General features: G+C 44.2%; 1 protein-coding gene across 1 annotated transcript in view; it reads left to right on the top strand.

Moving 5' to 3' along the window:
- Nucleotides 1–19158, top strand: part of ANKRD10 (ankyrin repeat domain 10) — a 31906-nt gene extending 12748 nt beyond the window's left edge. Inside the window, exons 4-6 of the mRNA XM_027557976.1 lie at nucleotides 6614–6849; nucleotides 14347–14436; nucleotides 17606–19158. Coding sequence (XP_027413777.1) covers nucleotides 6614–6849; nucleotides 14347–14436; nucleotides 17606–18072 — 793 coding nt within the window. The 3' untranslated portion in view covers nucleotides 18073–19158. The remainder of the gene's footprint in view (nucleotides 1–6613; nucleotides 6850–14346; nucleotides 14437–17605) is intronic.
- The last annotated feature ends 244 nt before the right edge of the window (nucleotides 19159–19402 follow it).

Genomic DNA, 19402 nt, shown 5'->3' with positions numbered 1-19402 from the left:
ACGTTTTAATATTTGTTTAATCACTGCTTTTATAAATAGTGCTTTCAAATAAAACCAATGATTTCTAAATTCAGATGTCTTTTCCTTTGCCAAATTATAGTGGGAGCCTGTTAACTATTTTGTCAGACTCTTTGAATGATGCTGTTGTGTTTTAATGTATGCAGACATAGTTGGGGTTCAGTTGCAAATTAAAACTACCCCCAGTAGTGTTGAACTTGAAATGAAAACTTGGCACCAAATTTATTCAAGTAGAAACTTTAAAAAATACTTTCTTCCTATTGTTAACCTGAAAAATATATTTAAGAATGTTTTCATAATTACTTATTTAAGAGTTTGGATACCAAAGGGTTAAAAATACACATGTTTTTCTTTTATTGAAGACATTTTAGATGTTTGTAATGTTTTGTCTGTACAAATGGGCGTTTAGTAATGTTTTATCTTTTTTTTTTTTTAATGATTCCATGTATTTGCTTATTTCCATCTAGGAATAGTTACTAATGTATTTGAGATACAGCATACCAAATTTTAAAGTAACCAGAATCGTGAGTTAATGGTTTTTAGTCCATACTGTTAAACTTTTGTTGAAATACTGACATGATTAAATTGGCTTCATGCTAAACGTTACTAGAAGTAACGGAAGGCAGTGTCTCAGAGTGGCAGCCCTTGGCACGGTGGCCACGCGGCAGTGGCTGCGCCGATAGCTGTGCTTCTGCACCTCGTGTATGTGTATGTATTTTCAATCAAAATGTTGCCTGCAAATATGTGATCCCTTATTATTTAAGTTTCCTGTTTATGAACCATTGCCCGTTTTAAATCACATAGAAGATTCTGAATCTGTAAAAACTACACATGTCAATGTTTTCCAGCTACGTAATTCGAATTGACTTGATTTTTTCAAGTAATCCTAGAAAGGGGGAGCATTCCATATAGAAACCGCTGAAACTGCCACAGGTGCTTCTCCGAACCCTTACCGCTGTGGCATTGAATGCTCAGTATGGCTTCCCTTCTCCACTCGAGGCATACTGTTGAGGTATTTGTTGCGGTGATTGGTTTTAATGCTAATCTAGGAATTCAGATATAGATTCTTTAGATTTGCATGCTTTGCTTACCCTAATTTATGATATCTACCTTTTTATTTGTAAACTAACAATAGTTAAGTTGAGATCAGAATTTTAACAGAAATATTATTTAGATAAAAATTGTGGTTATCTTTCATTGTCACATGGCATTAACTAAAAAGAAAACATCCTGAAGGTGATGTGACAACTCAGACTCTAAATATACTTCAGAAACTTCTGGATCCGTGGTTTTTCAAATTTTTTAAAAAAAGAAAACTATTGGAACGCTTCTCATATTCTGATGTTGTGACACTGTAAGTGGAAAATAGATGGGGATCAGCTGGCAGCAGAGCGGAGCTTTGTTCTAAAGTTCTTTGGGGATATATTGTTAGGTATAATAAGTTGTAATAAACCATTCAGAATTTTATTACAGAAAATACAGTGGAGTATAAAAAGTTTGATTTATTTTGCCAATTATTCAGTAGAATAATTCACAGCAGATACTGTTCTTTGTCTTCCCATGTTTTCCTATTCCAGTTTTGAAAGAACACTAGGAACTATTGGGGGGAAATGGGTAGAATGACTGTGTAGCCTCAGTGGAAGTTACAGGAACCAAGTCTGTCGACACGGGACAGTCGTCATGGCTTTCATAATGAATTGTAGCAAATGATTTTACTAGCCTCCAAATCTGATCATGTCAGCTTTTAAAGAAAGTCAGTTTTACAACTTTAACAGAGTAGACCCAATTTGAGCACCCAGGTTGACTGATGTCTGATTTTTTAAAATCTCTGCCCATTTTCCAAGACTTTTCAGATGGATGCCAGAGGGGGCCAGAGAGGTAAAGTAGAATTTGAAGCACATCCCATATGTGGCTTTTTGCTTTCAGAAATGGGCAGCGGGAAATCTTAGATCAGGTTCAGTCTGTTTGCCCAAGTACATCAACCAAAAACATTAAACTGGTGTGTATGTTTAATGATTTAATCTGAAAATAACGTGTACACTTACATTACTACCCCGTTTTCATGCAGAGCACAGTTCCTGAGAGTAATTTTACACAGTATCTACCAGATACTGTGAATTTCCCTTTGGACTGGTGTTTGCGGACTGCAGTCCAGACTTTGTCTTCAGCAGTCTCTCATGGGGTTGGTAGGTGTGGTCAGCAGGAAGTGTAGTGAATACCTCAGGATTGAAGAGTCAAGGCCTGACTGTTTAAAAAGTACTGTAACAACGAGAGGCCACATTCGAATGTAAAATTATCATAGAGCCTGTAAATCCTAAGTCACATTCATGTGCCCAGCTCCCACTGGATTTTTAGCAAAATCACTAGGTTTAAAATCTGCTTACACTTGGAACACTAGAATTTGAAGGCATAATAAATTGATGATACATTGTAACCAGGGTAACTGTTTCAACTCTTAAAATGTCAAAATTGAAACATGCTCAAGAAAGTGTATATTAAAAAATGAATTTAAAGACCTGAGCCTGTTTTGTTAAAGTGTCTTGGGAACTACACTACTTAATTATTATTTATTCTAGTCTTTAGCAAAAAGCCAGCATGATTTTCAGCCTCTGTGGAGTACATTTGAAAACCCTCTACTTAGGAAGTATTAAGAGGTGGTTTGAGGATTCAGACCTATAAAGGCAGTTTCGCCTTCTTCACTTTAAGTACATTGCCTGATTCAGTTGTGAGACACTTTGAACTTTCAACTGAAAACACTCAAATGAAATAGGAATGATTGTATTACTTCTCCCTGCTCTCTCAGAGTCTTATTTTTACATTCTTCTGAAGTTTACCTTCAGATATTTTTCTTGGTATTTGACATTTTGTGGTTTAACAGATTGGGCAGCCTTTAAAAAAGTTCGATTTTGTTTGAATTGAATAGTATGCAAAATTACCAGAGAGACATTTTTCAGGAACCAGTAGACATCTCTTATTAAGGGTTAGTGGTCTAGTCAGAGAAGGACAAATACCATATGATATCACTTGTGTGTGGAATCCAAAATAGGACACATATGAACTTATCTACAGAACAAACGCAGATTCACAGAGAGAACAGACCCGTTGCCAGGGTAAGAGGGGTGGGGAAGGCAAGGATTGGGAGTTGCGGGTTGGCAGGTGTAAACTCTTACATACAGGATGGATGAACAGGGTCCCACTGCAGCAGAAGGAGCTGCAGCATCGTAACTTCATCATGACAAACCATGATGGAAGAGAATATGGGAAAAAAGGCATACATAACGGAGTCACTTTGCTGTACAACAGACATTAACGTTGTAAATCAGCTGTACCTCAACCGATTTTTGAAAAGTAGAAGACTGTTTACTAATATCATCTACTGGGTAAATGTTACTCAACTAGTCCAACCCGTTGTTTGTTTCGTATGGCCCATAAACTAAGAATGATTTTTACATTTTTTAAATGGTTGAGTGAAAAATCAAAGGAATAATGTTTCATTTCACAATATGTAAAAATATATGAAAGTCAGATTCCAATGGCTGTAGCTGAAGGTTTATTAGAACACAGCGAGCACTGTAATCCTCACATATCATCTAAGGCTGCTTCGGGCGGCAACGAGAGGATGGATCCTTGCTGTCTAGCCCTTTCCAGGAAAAGTGCCTGCCCCCGGAATTGGTGGTCCCATCCATGCCTTCCCACCCACTTCTTGTGCCCCGTACGATTGCACGGCCAGTAGAGCAGGATCTAAATGTGAGCAGAGCAGAGGAGCGTGTTACACTAGGTGGAGAAAGGCGTGAGTGTGGGCGCGGGAGGAAGGCGCTGGGAACCGGGGAGGGGAAGGGAGGCCTGCCGTCCTGCACCAGGGCCAGGCGTTCACAGACCGTCTGCTTTAGGGGAGCGCCAGCTCCATCAAACTGGATTTTGCACTCAGCCCTTAGTAACCGAGAATCACATAGTTGGAAGTCTGCTGTAGTTTCACCAGAAGTGGAGGAGGGATACTGCATGTCCCATTTCTAATAATACTCCAAAGATGGTGCTGACATTACGGTCCAGCAGTTCTTCCGCAGCTACCGTGTGTCCCAGATGCTGGCGTCTGTCCGTATGTCTTCTGGAATGTTTGGGACTCCCTTTTGGGTCACTCTTCGACCCCCCAGAGTTACTTGAGGAGCCAGTTGAAGTTCAGCTTGGCTTATGATTGCTCTTTCTTGGTCCACACATGGGGCACATAGCGTGAGTTGACTCTGGCGACTGTTCTTTGGAGTTGTGAAGGCGCTGCGTCACCCCACCTGGAAATTTGCTGGGCTCCAGCCAAGCTGAGTGACGTGTTCGTGTCGGACCCCTGTGGTGGCGGGAGCCCCTGCCTGTGTTCTCTCGGATTTGCCCCCTGGGACACAGACAGTCTCTGTGGTCTCTGGATGCCGGCCTTACTTGTTATGTTTCCTTGTATTTCCGTGGAAGAACAGTAAACTCAGTCTCAGGCTGCTTAAGAGCAAAGGAACTGAATGTAATTTGGACAGCTTTGCTTTCAATGACTTTAAAAAGTTGGCCTGCTCCCTGAGCATCTCAGCTTTCCTCGGTGAACTGGCATTTCTGGTGTAAATGGCATTTTAAAAGTCTGTGCTGTTCTTTATTTTATCGTCCACTAGAGGAGTGATTTCCACTGACAGCTTATGTGTCCTCATGTCAAGCAACAGTTCCTCATTTCTACATCTGATTTTGGCGAGCGAGTTCATAGTCATATCCATAGAAATCATTTTATAAACTGCTTAGTCTAGGTCTTCATCTTTTCAGATTGTGTTGATTTAATTTTTTTTTAATTGTGGCCCCTTCCTCTGTTCACGTTCTTCATAGAGGACCTTTCTGGACCATTCACTCCTGGTATCTTCTGAAAAGGAAATACACCCTTTAAAAAATTACCCAGTCTTAAAGGTACTTGATATTAAATTTGTATAGCATGCTGATACTAAATCTCAAGTATATGATTATTTTATATGCACATAATTAATGTAATTAACTTTGCCAAAACTTGGGTATTTCCTTTCTTTATGTCAAAATTAAAACACTATGAAATTTTAGAATAATATTTATCAGAAATCATAGCCACAAGGTAAATGTCAGTTTTAGTTCCCAGTAGTCCTACACACAATGCCTTTTATTTTTAAGAAAATATCGTTGGTTAGGGGGATTCTAGAGTCTTGTCTCATTTATATCTGACCAAATTGAGTTTAGGCTTTTTCCTTTCTTCAAACTGTATAAATCATTTCTTTTTCTCGTGCTTTTAAACATGGAAACATATCTAGTGATTGTCAAACGTGTGTGGATGTTTCATTTCTGAATTTTGACTGTCCTGAGTATTATGGCTGGAACTAGGAATACAGGGCTATGGTATCTTTAAAGTGGAAGATCCCTATTTGTCCCTGATTCTGTAGTTTTCTCTCTGAAACAGTTATTCCCCCATTAACGTGTTCATCTAGGAGACAAGTGTCCGGGGCTGTGCATTGTTCTTTCGGGACAAGGCGAGGCCTATGTCTGGTCAGAGCTGAGCGGTCTGCCGTGAGGTGTGGGGCGCTGCCTGGGCTCCTCGGCACTTCTCCAGTTTGACTGCATCAGCCTGCAGCGACAGCTTGGTTTGCTCTGTTACAGATTCATCACACAGAGCGGTGTATTTTCCTGTCTTCCAGGGGAACTTCATCGTGGAGTTGCTTTTGTTCCCTCCATTTTTATTGTTTCCTAATTAAGACGTACAATCTCAACGGGTTCTTTCCTATCCATCTTACTCAGAGCCTTCATTTATACTCTGCCACCCCTCCTGACTAGTCTGAATCTTAGCTGGTGCAGAGACATCGGTCCTGTACTTGTCAGTGGGATTAACTACAGAGTGATGTTGATTCTTCTTGGTGGTAGGACTCGGCCTCAGGGATAGCTCCTAGGACAGTATCAGAAGAAGACATGCACTCACATGCTTTCAAATGCCAAAATCTAAACTCCTACAAGTTTTCCTATGGCCAAAATATCAAAATCTCAAAAAACTCAGCTTCTCAGATATCCAGGCTGACGATGAATCAGTTTCAGGGCATCCATCTAAACTTCCACTTATGGTGTCACATGTCAGCACAAATTCTGGCTTGTCATTAAGCCATTTGTCTTTGCTTTTAGGAAGTCAGTTGTTATGAATGCCATGGACAATTCAGTAAATGTTTGTTTGTTATGATTTTACTGGAGCTAAAGGAATGGATTATTAAGTGCAGATAATATAGAATTCAGTTTCAGGTTAAGTCTGAAGTTAGCATAAATTTTCATTCTTCAGACTAACATAAAAAATGATTTTGAGACGTTAAATAGGAAGATGCCTTTTATTTTTTTAAGTTTAGTATGTTGATTTTTAAATTACTATCTCCCAAATCTTGTTTAGTAATCAAATGTGCGTAAGAGAGAAGTTAGTTACAGAGATAGGAAGAGCAGCTCCTTCTTTAATGAAGACTTGCTGTAAATCTGTATGCTCTTTCATATCACCTTCAGATAGTTAGTCAGTGCAGCAGGAGCAGAGACCAGATGAACGTGCTAATGGGGTGTAATTCAGTGTTTTTGTGTCGTACAGCCTGAGAAATGCCAGTGGCCTGACGGCAGCAGACATTGCTCAAACCCAGGGTTTCCAAGAGTGTACCCAGTTTCTCTTGAACCTCCAGAATTGTCATCTGACTCGTTTCGGTCACAATGGCACCTTAAACGGAGGCCATCCGAGTGTATTTCCTAGTCACGTTAGTGTGGGAACAAACCGCAAGAGATGCCTGGAAGATTCGGAACCCTTTGGCATGAAGAAAGCTCGACCCGCAGGTGAGACCGCTTTGTGGGCGGGGCAGGCAGGCCTGTTTCTTCTCTAACGTGTGTTCTTCTTACGGCTGAGCGCGCCTCGGAGACGGCTCCCTCACTAAGGGTGCTGTGCCCTGAGGACTCTGGTGCAGTGATGGAGGAGGCTTTCCTGTGTTGCTTCTTGGAAGATTGGCCATTTAACGAGAGGGGAGGATGTGCGAGGGCAGTTCGGCCCAAGCGTAAATGTGTGTATGTAACTCTGCACACCCAGGTTTACCTGCCGTGAATTAGAGTCTTCCCGTTTGTTGTACCTGCTTGAAATATAACTATTAAAAAAATCTGCCCCTGTGCCTCATTTTTTCTTCCTGTGAATTTTCCTGGACTTAGAACAATTGTTGGTCTGATGTAAAATACAGTTTCACATCGGGGAAGGTGGGTGTTTGCACTGCTACGTGGCCTCAGCTGGTCTGCACACCTGGGTGTGGGGGGTGTGTGCCGCAGCGGGGCCTGGTGTGCCGCCTCCACACTGAGGGGTCGCGTCTCCAAGGTAAGTGTTCTGGTTCTCATGTCCTTCCAGCTTTTTATCTCTAGATGGTTTCAGGACGTGTAAATAAACAGTCAGCTAGTCACTCTTTGAGGTGTCCCTTTCATTTAGGGGGAGAAAATTAATATATATAATCAGAAGACGTTAGTAGCTTGGCAGGAATGTTCAGCAAACTTACATGGAAAGGGAAGTTTAGAGGTGACAGTGAAAGTAATCACACTGAAATTATGTGCTCAGATAAGATTTGCCAAGGATAAATACAAAATCATGCCCTTTGGTTTTTAAAAAAAAGAAACTGTTCAAGTATAGTCTGAGAAAACCGGAGTGGCTCCTGTCTTTAAATTCGATGTGTCAGCCTGATCCTCCCAGCGCTGTGCCTCTTTAATGTAACTGGCACATATCCAGACAAGAGCATTTCTCCCAGAGTCAGTAAAAAGTGAATTCTCTCCTTCACAACATTTAAGATATTGGTCACTGTGAAAAGTTGTGATTACGCAACTTTTCTATAGAAATGAATGTATGGACTTAATAGTTTCTAAAATTCGTAACTTGTATAAATTACGGGCCTAATCCTTAGAAGGATGTTGTAAAAGTCATACCCAGAACATGAAGGTATGTGTAGACTTCAGAAACTAGTCCCCGTTCTGTCTCCTGCCTGGTTAGCATTCTGGGGCGGCGGAGCTGGTTTCACTGTGTCCTGGTACAGGGATCATGCGTGTCCCTGTCGTGTTAGCATACAGGATAAATCTTAAATTCTGCTTAGCTTTTTTAAAGAGATGTCACTTAACGTTCAGTGAAGATTCAAATGTACCTAAAGAGTTTTAAACTGGCCTCTTCAGGTTTCAATTTCAGTTGAATTGGCCAGTATCTCCTTATTGATGTGTCTGGAAGAGCCTTTCCAAGGGTTCCTGGAAACTTAAGAATTTGCACCCTAGGCCCTGTCACTGCACAAATTGGGTTTGAAGAATTATGCAGGTATTTGGGGATTTTATTTTCCTCTTCCAGACAAAGATTCATCTTGGTCAGCTGAGTTAAGAGATTAAAGTTCTGCACATTCAGCTCAAGGTACAACTTTCCCTAAGTGCCCCATTCCTAGCAGTCAGCTCAAGGAAGCCAGTTAAGAAAATGAGGTTGGAACCTGGCGTTTGAGTTCACAGGTGATACACACACCTAAGGCTGGGCGTTAAATCTTTGGTTACCTTTTTTAAAAACATGCCTGAAGTATCTTGGCTACACAGCTTGGACTTTATCAATAAGTTTAGTCTGTTCTGTATTCCTAGAATTTAATAAATTAGACATACTGATGTTTTTAGTGTGGAATATACCCAAAAGCTATTAATTGCAGAGATTTTTCTGGCTGAGCCAACTCTTAAAGGACAGATGGCGTCCTGTGACATTGACTCTTCAGTTTGGTGTCACGATTGTGAAAGTTTACCTCCTGCAATCCATAGAGAGTAGGATCTCTCTCTTAATAAATGGTTTTTAAATATTTTAAAGTAATTGGAGTGGTTTTTCCTTTGAAAACCATATGATGTAAAAGAACTTAAGGCACTGATCGTTGATTTGTATGGCCCAAATACAAACTATCCTTTGAAAGCAAGTTGTCCAGCAGACGTGGGTACTTTAGAATGTCTTCGATGCAGTCGTTTACACCAGGGTCAGCATGCACCCTGTTCAGGAGGGTGAGTTGAAATCCAAGATTGATACTGATGAAAAGTATTTCAGGGTAATATTTTCCCCAGTGTGGGAGATTTGGTTCATTTAGGACAATGCAAGGAAATATCAGTTCATAATAACTAGGTTTGGGGGTTTTTTTCCCTTCCACATTGACCAACCATCTGCTCGGGGTAGAATGACAGGTGGGCCTCAGGACTTCAGCTGCAGCTGTTGAATAAAATCTGTTAGGGCTATTAGCATTCTAGCTTATAGGAGCAACAGTACAATTGTTCACAAGTGTATTCCTTGGAAACTGGTCCAAATTATTGATGATCCAGGATAGAGAAAAATGCCACTCCCGCCCACGAGAGAAGCTTCATCTTGTTTTTAATCTTGAGTAGTTTCAGGCGCGGCTCCAGAGCCTTGACGGGGAGAGGCGGTGTGAGCAACAGGCTGACCTGGGAACCTCGTTTTATCTGGGTGAACAGTTGCCATCCCCAGGAGGCTGTGATGGTACCAGATTAATCTCAGATGTTAAGTTGACTTCATGGTTTTTGTTTTAATCAAATAAGTATACTACTGAGCTTAGCATCTCATGTATAACATGTTAGGTATTTAAAAACACCTTTTAGGAAAAATACAGTTTGACTTTGCTTAAAATGAGTCATAGGAAGTTGCTCAGCCCACATTCCTCAGGATGAAATAACAAAGAATCTCCACCTTCTGTTCTTAATTGTTCGTGGATGACCAGGCTTAAAAAGACAAGGAGAAAGGAGGGGATGTGACTGGAGATTGCTGAGTGATCATGCTCAGTCACTAAGTTCTGTCCAACTCTGCAGCCCGTGGACTGGCCCACCAGGCTCCTCTGTCTGAGACTTCCCAGGCGGGAACACTGGAGTGGGCTGCTGCTTCCTCCTCCAGAAACCAGATTTGTAACGTGGTTCCCTCTAGTTGAGGTCCGTGTATCTGACATACACGAGAGACTTGAACCTTGACGCTGCTTAGTGTTCCCTCCTATTTGCAGCAAATGGCTGTTTGCTTTTAAAAATTTGACCAAATGTTTGTATTCCAGTTAACAAAAGATGGTTTTACTCTCCAAAGGCATAGCATTATATATATATATATATGAATCGTCTGACTGAATTACGTTTAAGAGCAGAGTCATTTTTGGGTTAGTCTTGAGCTCGGCAGAGCTCACAGGCCCGTCTGGCCTCCGAGCACGTGGTGGCTGTGGCGCGCATTGGCCAGGAGCAGGTCCTTCCTGGCACGCTTTGTCGGCTCCTCTGTGCCACGTGCACCTTCCCCTCCACCACCTATTAACAAAACCCCAGATCCCTCGTTAGTGTTTCCGCAGCTGTCACTCTGTAGTTAGCCCCTCCGTTCACCTGCCCTCTTAAACTCCCCCCGCCCCCGTCTGCTGTGGGGCTGTGGTGGGAGTCCCAGGAGAGGTTACTGGTAGAACCACCTTCCTCCCCGCCTTTTGTACTGTTCAGGTTCTAATAGGACTTTTCCTTTAGAGGGTGATCTGAGTAAAATGTGCTGTGAGGAGAAGAGAACAGTTCTAGTTAGTAATGGAGAGAAGCCATTCCTTTCTTGGGGAATGGGGTTTCACCAGCGGGAAGGCCAGAACGTTGGGAGTGACCTTGGTTACGGGTCGGCTCTTAGGTCTTCCCTTGAAGAGGCACAGAGGGCAGTAGGTCGCTACCCTGACCCCAGCTTCACTGGGCTCCATGCATGGAAGTGCCCAGCAGTGCTTGCTCGGCTGGTGGTGTGTAGGGGAGGACACCCCGTGAACTAAGTAAAGCACTTAAGATCTTCAAGTACAGGACTGTGTAGGTTTGGTTTTGCCCATTGAGAGAGTTCACTGCCTTTAAAGTGAAAGAATCCTGATGAGGTGTTTTTCATAAGCCCTAGGTACCTCTGTAAGTGTGCCTGGCGATCAGTCTTGTGTACAGGTTCTGCATCAGGATCAGGGACCTGCACGGCATAGTTCGGGCACGTCTGCCCGAGCTGACCAGCCCGCACAAAGGGAAGCTGCTTGGTGGCAACCGTTTCTGTAGTGCTGCAGACCCCTGTCTTTAAAAGCTAAGGAAGGGTTTCCTGCTGTTTTCTTATGTCCTTCATCAGGAATCGTTTTGTAGTTTTAGATCCACACTGGTACCTGGCTTTAGTTTTATTCAGCTCTCTGGTTTATATGAAAATTCAGGGGCAGGTTTCTATGCTGCCCCAGGGCACCTTCCCAAATGGAGCTTCTTTCAGCCCCAACGTCAAGAACAGGAGGCTTCTGGGCAGTGGTCACACCTGGTCCTGACTCTGCCTCTGGGCGAAGAAACTGGGTTTATTCTGAGGCAGTCCTGGGTGATGTTCTGCCATGAGTACGCTTTGTCTGGCGTGTACCGGAGTCATGTCAGCAGATAACTGCTTTGGAAGTCAAAAGATACGGACACTTAACAAGTGTCTCATCATTTTTCCTTTTAACCGGAGTAGGAAGATAGGGAAATACTTCTTTTCTAAAACAAATAGAATCAAACATTTTGGAAGAAAGTCTTTTTTCTGAAATGTCTACAAGCCACCTTTCTCAGACGCAGCGTGGGGCGTTGTGGTAGTTGCCTTGGTGATCGTGATAGTGATAGTGATGTGTGGGAGACGGGAGTCAAGTCCAGATCCGTGTCCTTACAGTTCTGCAAGGCTGGTTTTAATGTCATGGCTTTTAATGCAGTTTTAAAAGGTAAGTGGTGACACCCTCTGTGCTCCCATGGAGCTGTCTGAGCCCTTCCTAATTCCAGGTGCTGGGAAGAAAAACATGGAAACGTTGGTATAAGATACATTACCAGGGGTTCTAGGCAGCTAGGTTAGCAGGCAAGTGGTTGCAAATCCTGGCAGATAAATCCTGCATGGGGAAAACGCCTCACAGAGTGTCTACGGAGAAAGGTAATTCTAGGCTGTCCACGTTAGCATATGCCTCCCGCGTTTAGTAAAGAGTTTCTTAAAATCTGAAAGCCTTTAGTCTGTCTCATTTGTACACGTTTTTCCCGCTCTGCTGGTGAGAAACCGCGTTAACAAAAGATGCACCCGAAAGGAGAGCCTTGGGAGGAGCGCTGCTGGCGCACCGCGTGGGTCTCTAGTTAGGGGTCAGCTTCTGCTGCAAAGCCGCACTGGGTCTTGCTCCTGTCTACAGCACTTTTCCTTTGAATGTCCTCTGGCTCCCTTCGCCACCAGCTCTTCCGGCCCCCTAGTGGCAGGTCTGCTCTCTTGTCCTGCTTCATTTTGTTGCCAGTCTTGATTACCTGTTCTTAATGGTGCTGCTTGCTTCCTGTGCCTGTGCCCTTTCTAGCTAGAGTGTGGGCTTCATTCACTGATGGGACACTCCGGGCGCTGGGCTTGGGGAGTGAAGAGACGGTTGACCTGCTTTTGTGAAGCTGCTCTGTTGTGCCCTTTTGGGGAAGAGGGGGTCCTCATGTCATACCTGTCCGTTGTTCTTTTTAAAACCTGCTTTCAGAGATCTGAAGTTGCAGCTGTAACCTAGATGCCCCTTTCCCCGAGGAGCACTGGCCCTGAACTCCAGAACAAAGCCAGGCGTCGGAAGGATGGCCACGTCAGGCTGTCTGTGCTGTATCCGCTTTCGTTTGAGGCTGTTTGTGGCTTTGCCCAATAGGCCCGCTCTGCTTCTCAGTCAACTGCCTGGTCTGGCTTGTCAGACGTGGGTCCTGCGTCACTGCAGAAACAGAATCAGAGGTTGGGAGGGTTTTGTCTCCTGGTACCTGAACTTCCATCCCCCAACCACCCCCCCCCCCTTTTTTAAAGAAAAGATGGCCTGTTTACCACTGATTTCTTGAAAGTACCTTGTTTGATGGTGAAGCTGGAACCTAGCCTATCAGTGACCTCAGTGGGGCTTGTGGAGGATTAAGAAAAGCTTTGAAAACCACTGAAGTCCTCCGTTGGTTGCCTCTGGTTTCAAAGCACTTCTATTTCTAGGTGTTCATGGCCTCGTGTCTATGCAGATTTCTGCTATCTCTTAACAGCACGCGTCACACCATTCTGTCTGTTCTGCATACTGATCATCGAATTTGTGTTTCTCTTAAGACTTTTTCATCTAAAACTTTTAACAGTTTGGGGATACTCTGAAACTGATATGTTCATTCCGATATTGAAAACAATTCATGTGCCTCTAGAAGTAGTTGCAGCTGCAGAGTTCAAGTCTTTGTGTTTTTAAATGTTTGTTTGAAAGAAATAGCACTGAAACTTGTTACTTACTTGTTGTATATATCGTGTGACCCAGAAACCATTCTAGTGTATCATGGTGGAGAAGCAGAAGTGTATGCAAAAGTGTGTTTATAGGGATGGTAGTTAATTACGGTGTTTGTGATGGAAAAGGAGCCCCGCTCAGGCAGCAGTGGGGAGCTGGGTAGTGGGTGAGCTCTTGGTGGCCATTCAGGGAGTTGTTCCTCAGCTTTAAGGATCCTTTTGAATTTCGTTGTTGGGATGTGTTCGTTTAGTGGTAAATGAATATTGGCAAGACGTGCGAGTGATCCTTCAGATCCGATGTCGTAACAATGCCTGCTGCTTAAGACTGGATAGCTATGCGCAGCGTGGCAGTGGCTGCTCCTGAGAAGTAGGGGCCCCAGGGCTAGCAGGAGGTGTTTCTGCAGTGTGTGAGCCCCGCCGGAAGGGGTACCAGGTGTGCGCACCCGCCGTGCTCCACAATGCGAGCGTGGGCGTGCCCTGAGGCGCATGCGTAGCTTCAGTCCTGCCGTCCTGGAGCCCAGAAGCTTACTGGGCGTTTCTAGCTGCGCCACATCTTGGGGCACAGGGCCAGAGCTGCTCTCAGCCCATATCCGACGAGCTTGTCTTGATCTTGGAATTTATTTTCTATTAATGAAATCACTGATTTTTAAATTTGAGGATCATTATAATGGTTTTTATGTTACTCAAGAATTATCATTTCTTTATGAAAAACAACTGAAGGAACATTTGGGGGTGTAACAGACCATCCTGAATCTTTAGAAGTATTTAGAAATAAATGTCTTCGAGTTACGTAACTGCTTTATGTTGCCCAAATACCAGCCTTAAATGAGAATTTATGCCAGCAAGTAAATCTTGAGTAGGTGTCTGAATTGCCATGACTTCATCAAAGCTGCACGTTTCAGGAATTATTCTCTATTGTGGGAAAGTAAGTTTCTTGGTCATGTGCCAAGGTCATTGGTAATCCATAGATTATTAAGCTGTTTGGCAGTTTGGGAGCATCCAGTGCTCTGATGACAAAGAGTGAGGCGCATCTGTCTTGGGTGCAAGGAACCTAAACATGTCTGTTTTCTGCGCAGCCCACAGTCTGGATGAGTCCATGCCGCTCGCGAGTGGTGAGGTGGAAGACGACCCCGACAAGATGCACGTGGACAGAGAGCTCGCCACAGGTGGGGGCGGACAGGTTCCCGTTAGCCGCAGCCGCGGTCCAACGGTCGAAGACACCAAACTGCCGGAGGGCGGTTCCGTTGGACCCAAAGAGATAGAAATCTATACTGTTTCGGCAATGCAGACCCCCTGTCGTTGCAGGAACCAGTATGCGTGTTATTTCTAACATGAGTTGGCGCAGACAGTTTTTGCACTTTGTCCCGCGTTTTAAAGAATGTCATACTATGATTTGGACAAGTTTGTAGATATAAGAATTCAGTGTTCTGGTGCATTTTATGGATATGAAAAATATAAGTGCAATCTTTCTATTTTGATTTGAGGCTTTTGCTTAATGTGCCTTGTTTGATTTTAATGAGGTTTACCGTTTTTCATTTTCTGATACAGGACCTTGGGGTGAATTTATCAAACGTTTGTTAAATTACTCTTGCTGGTAGTTTCAAAGGGATAAACAGCGAAAGGAGTGGCTGGCTGTAGGCACTGAGAGCTAGCAGGTGTCATGGTTTTGACTTGTAACCTGCCAGGGCCGTGTGGAGTCCTCCACTCAACCCTCCTGGGCGCTTTGGTTTGTGTGACATTGACTCTGAATCTACTAAAATGCTGAGAACCGTGTCAGCACAAAACACCTTTTTCACTAAAATTTTTAGTATATTAAAACAGTTGGTAGTCACTTTTGGTTTTTAAAAGGTAAGGGCTCTGTTTCTGTTAGTATTTAGAGTAAACATTTAGCCATTTAGTTAATGCCTTTTTCTATCCTTTTATTTAGGTGAGCATGAAAACGTTTTAGCCATTCTCTTAATGTTTTAATGTATTTGGAAATAGATACTGTTTCTTTTTTAAGTTTTATTATTATGTCTGTATGCGAAATTCTTGTTTCCCAGGGGTACATGAAAAAATCATCTTTGTTCATATAATGAAAGTGTGTGCATCTTTCTAGAAGCTACAGAATTGTTATGGGTAGAGTCACCATTTTGCCGGGTAATTAAATGAAGTGGATAGATTTTCCAAGGGAAGTTCTCATTGGAAAATACATTTTAAAATCCTGGCTAAAGATAAATAACAAAACTGAAAGCCAGCTTAAAAAAAAAAAAAAATGGCATTGGTACATGCTTTTAAAAAGATAGAAGTCATCACTCTTTGATCTTCAGACATTTTATTTCCCTGGGTTTTCAAGTAAATTTAATGCCGCACTTGAACCTGACATTGAACAGCCCACTATTTAAGCTCAGCGCATCCCATGTGACGGGTGTCAAGTGAGCGTTCCCCGTGTTTTTCATCATTTCAGTTATAACACTCTTTCAGCAAACAAAATGTATTAGATCGCTAGAGGTGACCCGCAGTGGGTGGACACAGCGGAGGGGGCGGGGCGAGTCCTGGAAGGCAGACTGGAGCAGAGTTTGCGGTCCCGGGCCAGCGGCAGCGGAGGGCGTCGGCAGGCAGGTCTGGCCGGGCACCGACAGCCTCAGTCCGTCTCCGGGACGCTTGCTGTTTTCACGCTAGGTTTTACTAGATGTTCCGTAAAGCTGTGAGGTTCCGCTCACCTTGGCTTGAGGTTGCATAATGGAACACATTTACTCTAACTGGGCACCAGAGAAGGACCGCGCACACGCAGTGAACATTAAACGGAAAAGTACAGTCTAATCAAGCCGGGTTTCCGAGGCCCAGTCCCCTGAAAATGTAATCTCCATCTTTGTTAGTAGTATCATGGTTGTCTTACTAACTGTTAAGGTCACCATACTACCCATGAGTTTTATTACCCAGGGAAAGCTTCTGGTTTTTGAAAAAAATAAATGTTTCTCTGGGAATAGCTTGTGTTATTTTTAATTCTACCTCATGTTTAGTTCTTGAAACACTTGTTCTCCAGCCTTGAGTTTAACTAGAAAAGCTGTCATTTAATTTGAGAAGAAATAATCCACAGTCCTCTGAAGAATTTATAGAAGCTCTTAAAACTCTCTTAAACTGCGAGGAAGTTGAGAACTAGTGGCACGGTTAGGTGTTTTGCTCATTGAATGAGCCACGATTTTCCATCATCAGGAAAACTTGGGGACACACAGAAACCCGTATCTGAGTGCACATCTGGGCGGGGGTCGTGGTGTGGGGCTGTGATAGGGCCAGGGGACACGCAGGAATGTGTCCTCACTCTGAAGGTGACAGAGTCATGCTTTAATGTCGTGCCTTGCTTTAATAGTGCAGGACATTGGGGTAAAGTTTAACGTCATCGAGCAAGTCATGACCTTAGATTGTTTCTGTACTGTTGTGTGAATTCCTGTGAACGTGTATTGGTCCTCAAGTTTCGTTATACAGAAAAATACTTGTCATTGCCTGTTCCCGTGTGGCCAAATGTTTTGTGACTGACGTTTTTTCCCATAAGACATCCCCTCCTAACGGATGTCTGTATATGCAGATTATGGGTTTTGACAGTGGACCCTTGGACACCGTAGTCCCTGTAACTGCTGAACCCAGAGGACACTTCAGGACGTGCTCGTGGCTCAGGACTGCGCGCATGGGATCTTGGGGTTCGTGGTCTTCTGCGGCCTGCCCGTGCTGCTCTGTGGCATCTTGCAGAAATGCTGTGTGATCCAGGTGTTGCTAAGGAACCACAGCCTCGCTGCCGCCCCGTGCGGGCTCCCCGCCTTGGAGGAGGCGCGGTGAGGGGCCTCCGGGGACGCTGTCAGCGTCACCCTGGGAGCTTCCTTCATTCACACGCTTCATCAGTTGCTTTTCTTTAAAAAAAAAAAAAAAGCTTGAAGTTTTCTGTTTTTTAACCCTTTGTTGGGAACACTTAAACGTTCATTTCTGACGGACTTTTTCGAGGGTCATGATTTTTAAAACTGTTCTCCAAACCTAGTCTTAAACTGAGAGCAGTTCAATGCTATTGGTATTTTGCACGTGGCATATTTGTCAGCTGAAGTTTTTTTAATTTGGCTCCCCTACACTAGTGAAATTTCTTAAGTGTTTCCTTTCTTGCCCTTTGCCCTTACCGGGCAAATGCAACTGGTAATGTTTTATTTTTAAATCACTTACGCACAGTTTTTTGCCTTGCAAAAGAAACTGGTTTGTGTAAAGAAAAGAAGCTAAATAAATCCTGTAAAATGGTAGCAGCAAGGAAGCGTTTTATAGTCTCTCCTCCCTTCTGGTTCTGAATTTTGGTGACAGGTGTATTTCTTAATGCAGATGTGAAAAACAGTAGCTCCGTATCGAATACACTGACAAACGGATGTGTCGCCAATGGACACTTGGACTTCCCCTCCACGGCCCAGCCCTGTGGGATGGAGAGCAGGAGTGGCCAGTGCTCGGCAGGACTTAACGGAGTCGGCACTGGCCTAGTTCCAGGGCTGCCTTTCCCGAGCAGCCAGGGCTCCCCCGGCGTTAACGGGACTGAGGAGCCGGAAAGGAACACCCAAGTCAGCCCGGAGACATGCGGCTCCCTGCACCTCAACGGGAGCCCGAGCAGCTGCGTGGCCAGCAGGCCCTCCTGGGCAGAGGAGAGCCTGCAGTATGGCCACTACCACGGCTTTGGGGACACGGCCGAGAGCATCCCCGAGCTCAGCAGCGCGCTGGAGCATGCCAGCCCCGTGAAGGCGGAGCAGGGCTGCCACAGCGCCGTGCTGGGCGCCATGCACCTGTCCCACGGCTCGTAGGGCCGCGGGCCTCCGCCCCCGAAGGAGCGCCACGCCCGTGCGGCGTCTCGTGCTTCAGCTTTCTGGAAAAGCGCGCTCCGAGTGGCCGGCCTCCTCAAGTCCTGGTGCGAGTGCAGGCAGGGCTTACTCAGCGCGCGGCTGTCTCCGTGGGACGGGGGGCCTCTTTCCGGACGCGCTTTTAGAACCTACGTTTTCTGCTGCCAATCTCGATATTCTCTTTTGAATAATGTCACCGTAAATTGCCATTTTCTCTTCTGTCGAATTAAATTTTATCTAATGAAGAATCGGAGACAGTAAGTGAGGTGCCTGGTAAACCCGCCTCTTGGCACATGGGCATCATTTTGAAGAACTTGCTTTTCCTCCTCTCTGTAGAATTTTTGACAGAAGACAGCTATCTCCCTATGCAAGGTACAGCCTTACACAGATTTCTTGCAGTGATTTGTATGAAGAAAAGAGCGTTTGTCTTTTTCAGAGCCTTTTTCATGGAAGCTTCACTGCCTGCCGCGTGGTGAGGGTCTTCCCTGTACACACAGTGGTCTGAGAACACGGCGGCGCCTCCTGGAATGCTGGCGCTCGCTGCCCTGGTTTCACCGACAGCCCGTGCGGCCTGGGCCTGACTGCCGACCTGATGTGTTTTTACCCGCGTTTCCTACTCGGGCTTGAGGATTTTTACCACAGATAACGGTTTCCTCTGTATGCAGTGGAAGTTACTCCTTGTAGGGACTGTCAGGTCAACACATTTAACTGACTCTTCCGACCTGTACTTTCTTTTTTCCTTGCTTTTGTTTCTTGGGGTGTTCTGCTTTAAAATATATACCACTACGTGTATCCAGTTAACAGAATTTTGAATCTCTCTTAATAAAGCTTCATTAAGTTTATGGTTTTATAGAAATTAGCTTTTGTTTAGGCAACTAGTGGTTCCACTGTGCGACTATTGTCCTGAATTTTTACTTTTCTGATTTTTGTAATAAAAAATCTGTGAAGATAGAAGATGTGTCAGATGAACAAAACCAGTGTCCTCCGAGTGTTACTAACATTTTGTTTTTAAACTGTCCTTTACAGATTGAATAAAAACCTCTCACACGCGCTGTGTTTCTGGGTGTGCTTGCCCCCATGTGGGGGCGGGGGCGCTGTGGCAGGAACTGTTGCCTTGCTTTCTGCTGTGAACAGTGATTCCCTCTTCTGATTGCCCGTGGAGCACTCCCACAGAGCACTTGTTAGCACCTCCGGTTTGTTCACCTGCTTTCGGCTTACGGGCACATTGGGTCTCTCTCGGGAGGCACGGGGTTTCTCTCGGGAGGTGCAGGGTCTCTCTTGGGAGAAGGGTGAG

This window comes from Bos indicus x Bos taurus, chromosome 12 (assembly GCF_003369695.1).
Source record: "Bos indicus x Bos taurus breed Angus x Brahman F1 hybrid chromosome 12, Bos_hybrid_MaternalHap_v2.0, whole genome shotgun sequence".
NCBI classification, from domain to species: domain Eukaryota; kingdom Metazoa; phylum Chordata; class Mammalia; order Artiodactyla; family Bovidae; genus Bos; species Bos indicus x Bos taurus.
The sequence above is the reverse complement of the archived record's forward strand: the minus strand, read 5'-3'. Positions and strand labels throughout refer to the sequence as shown.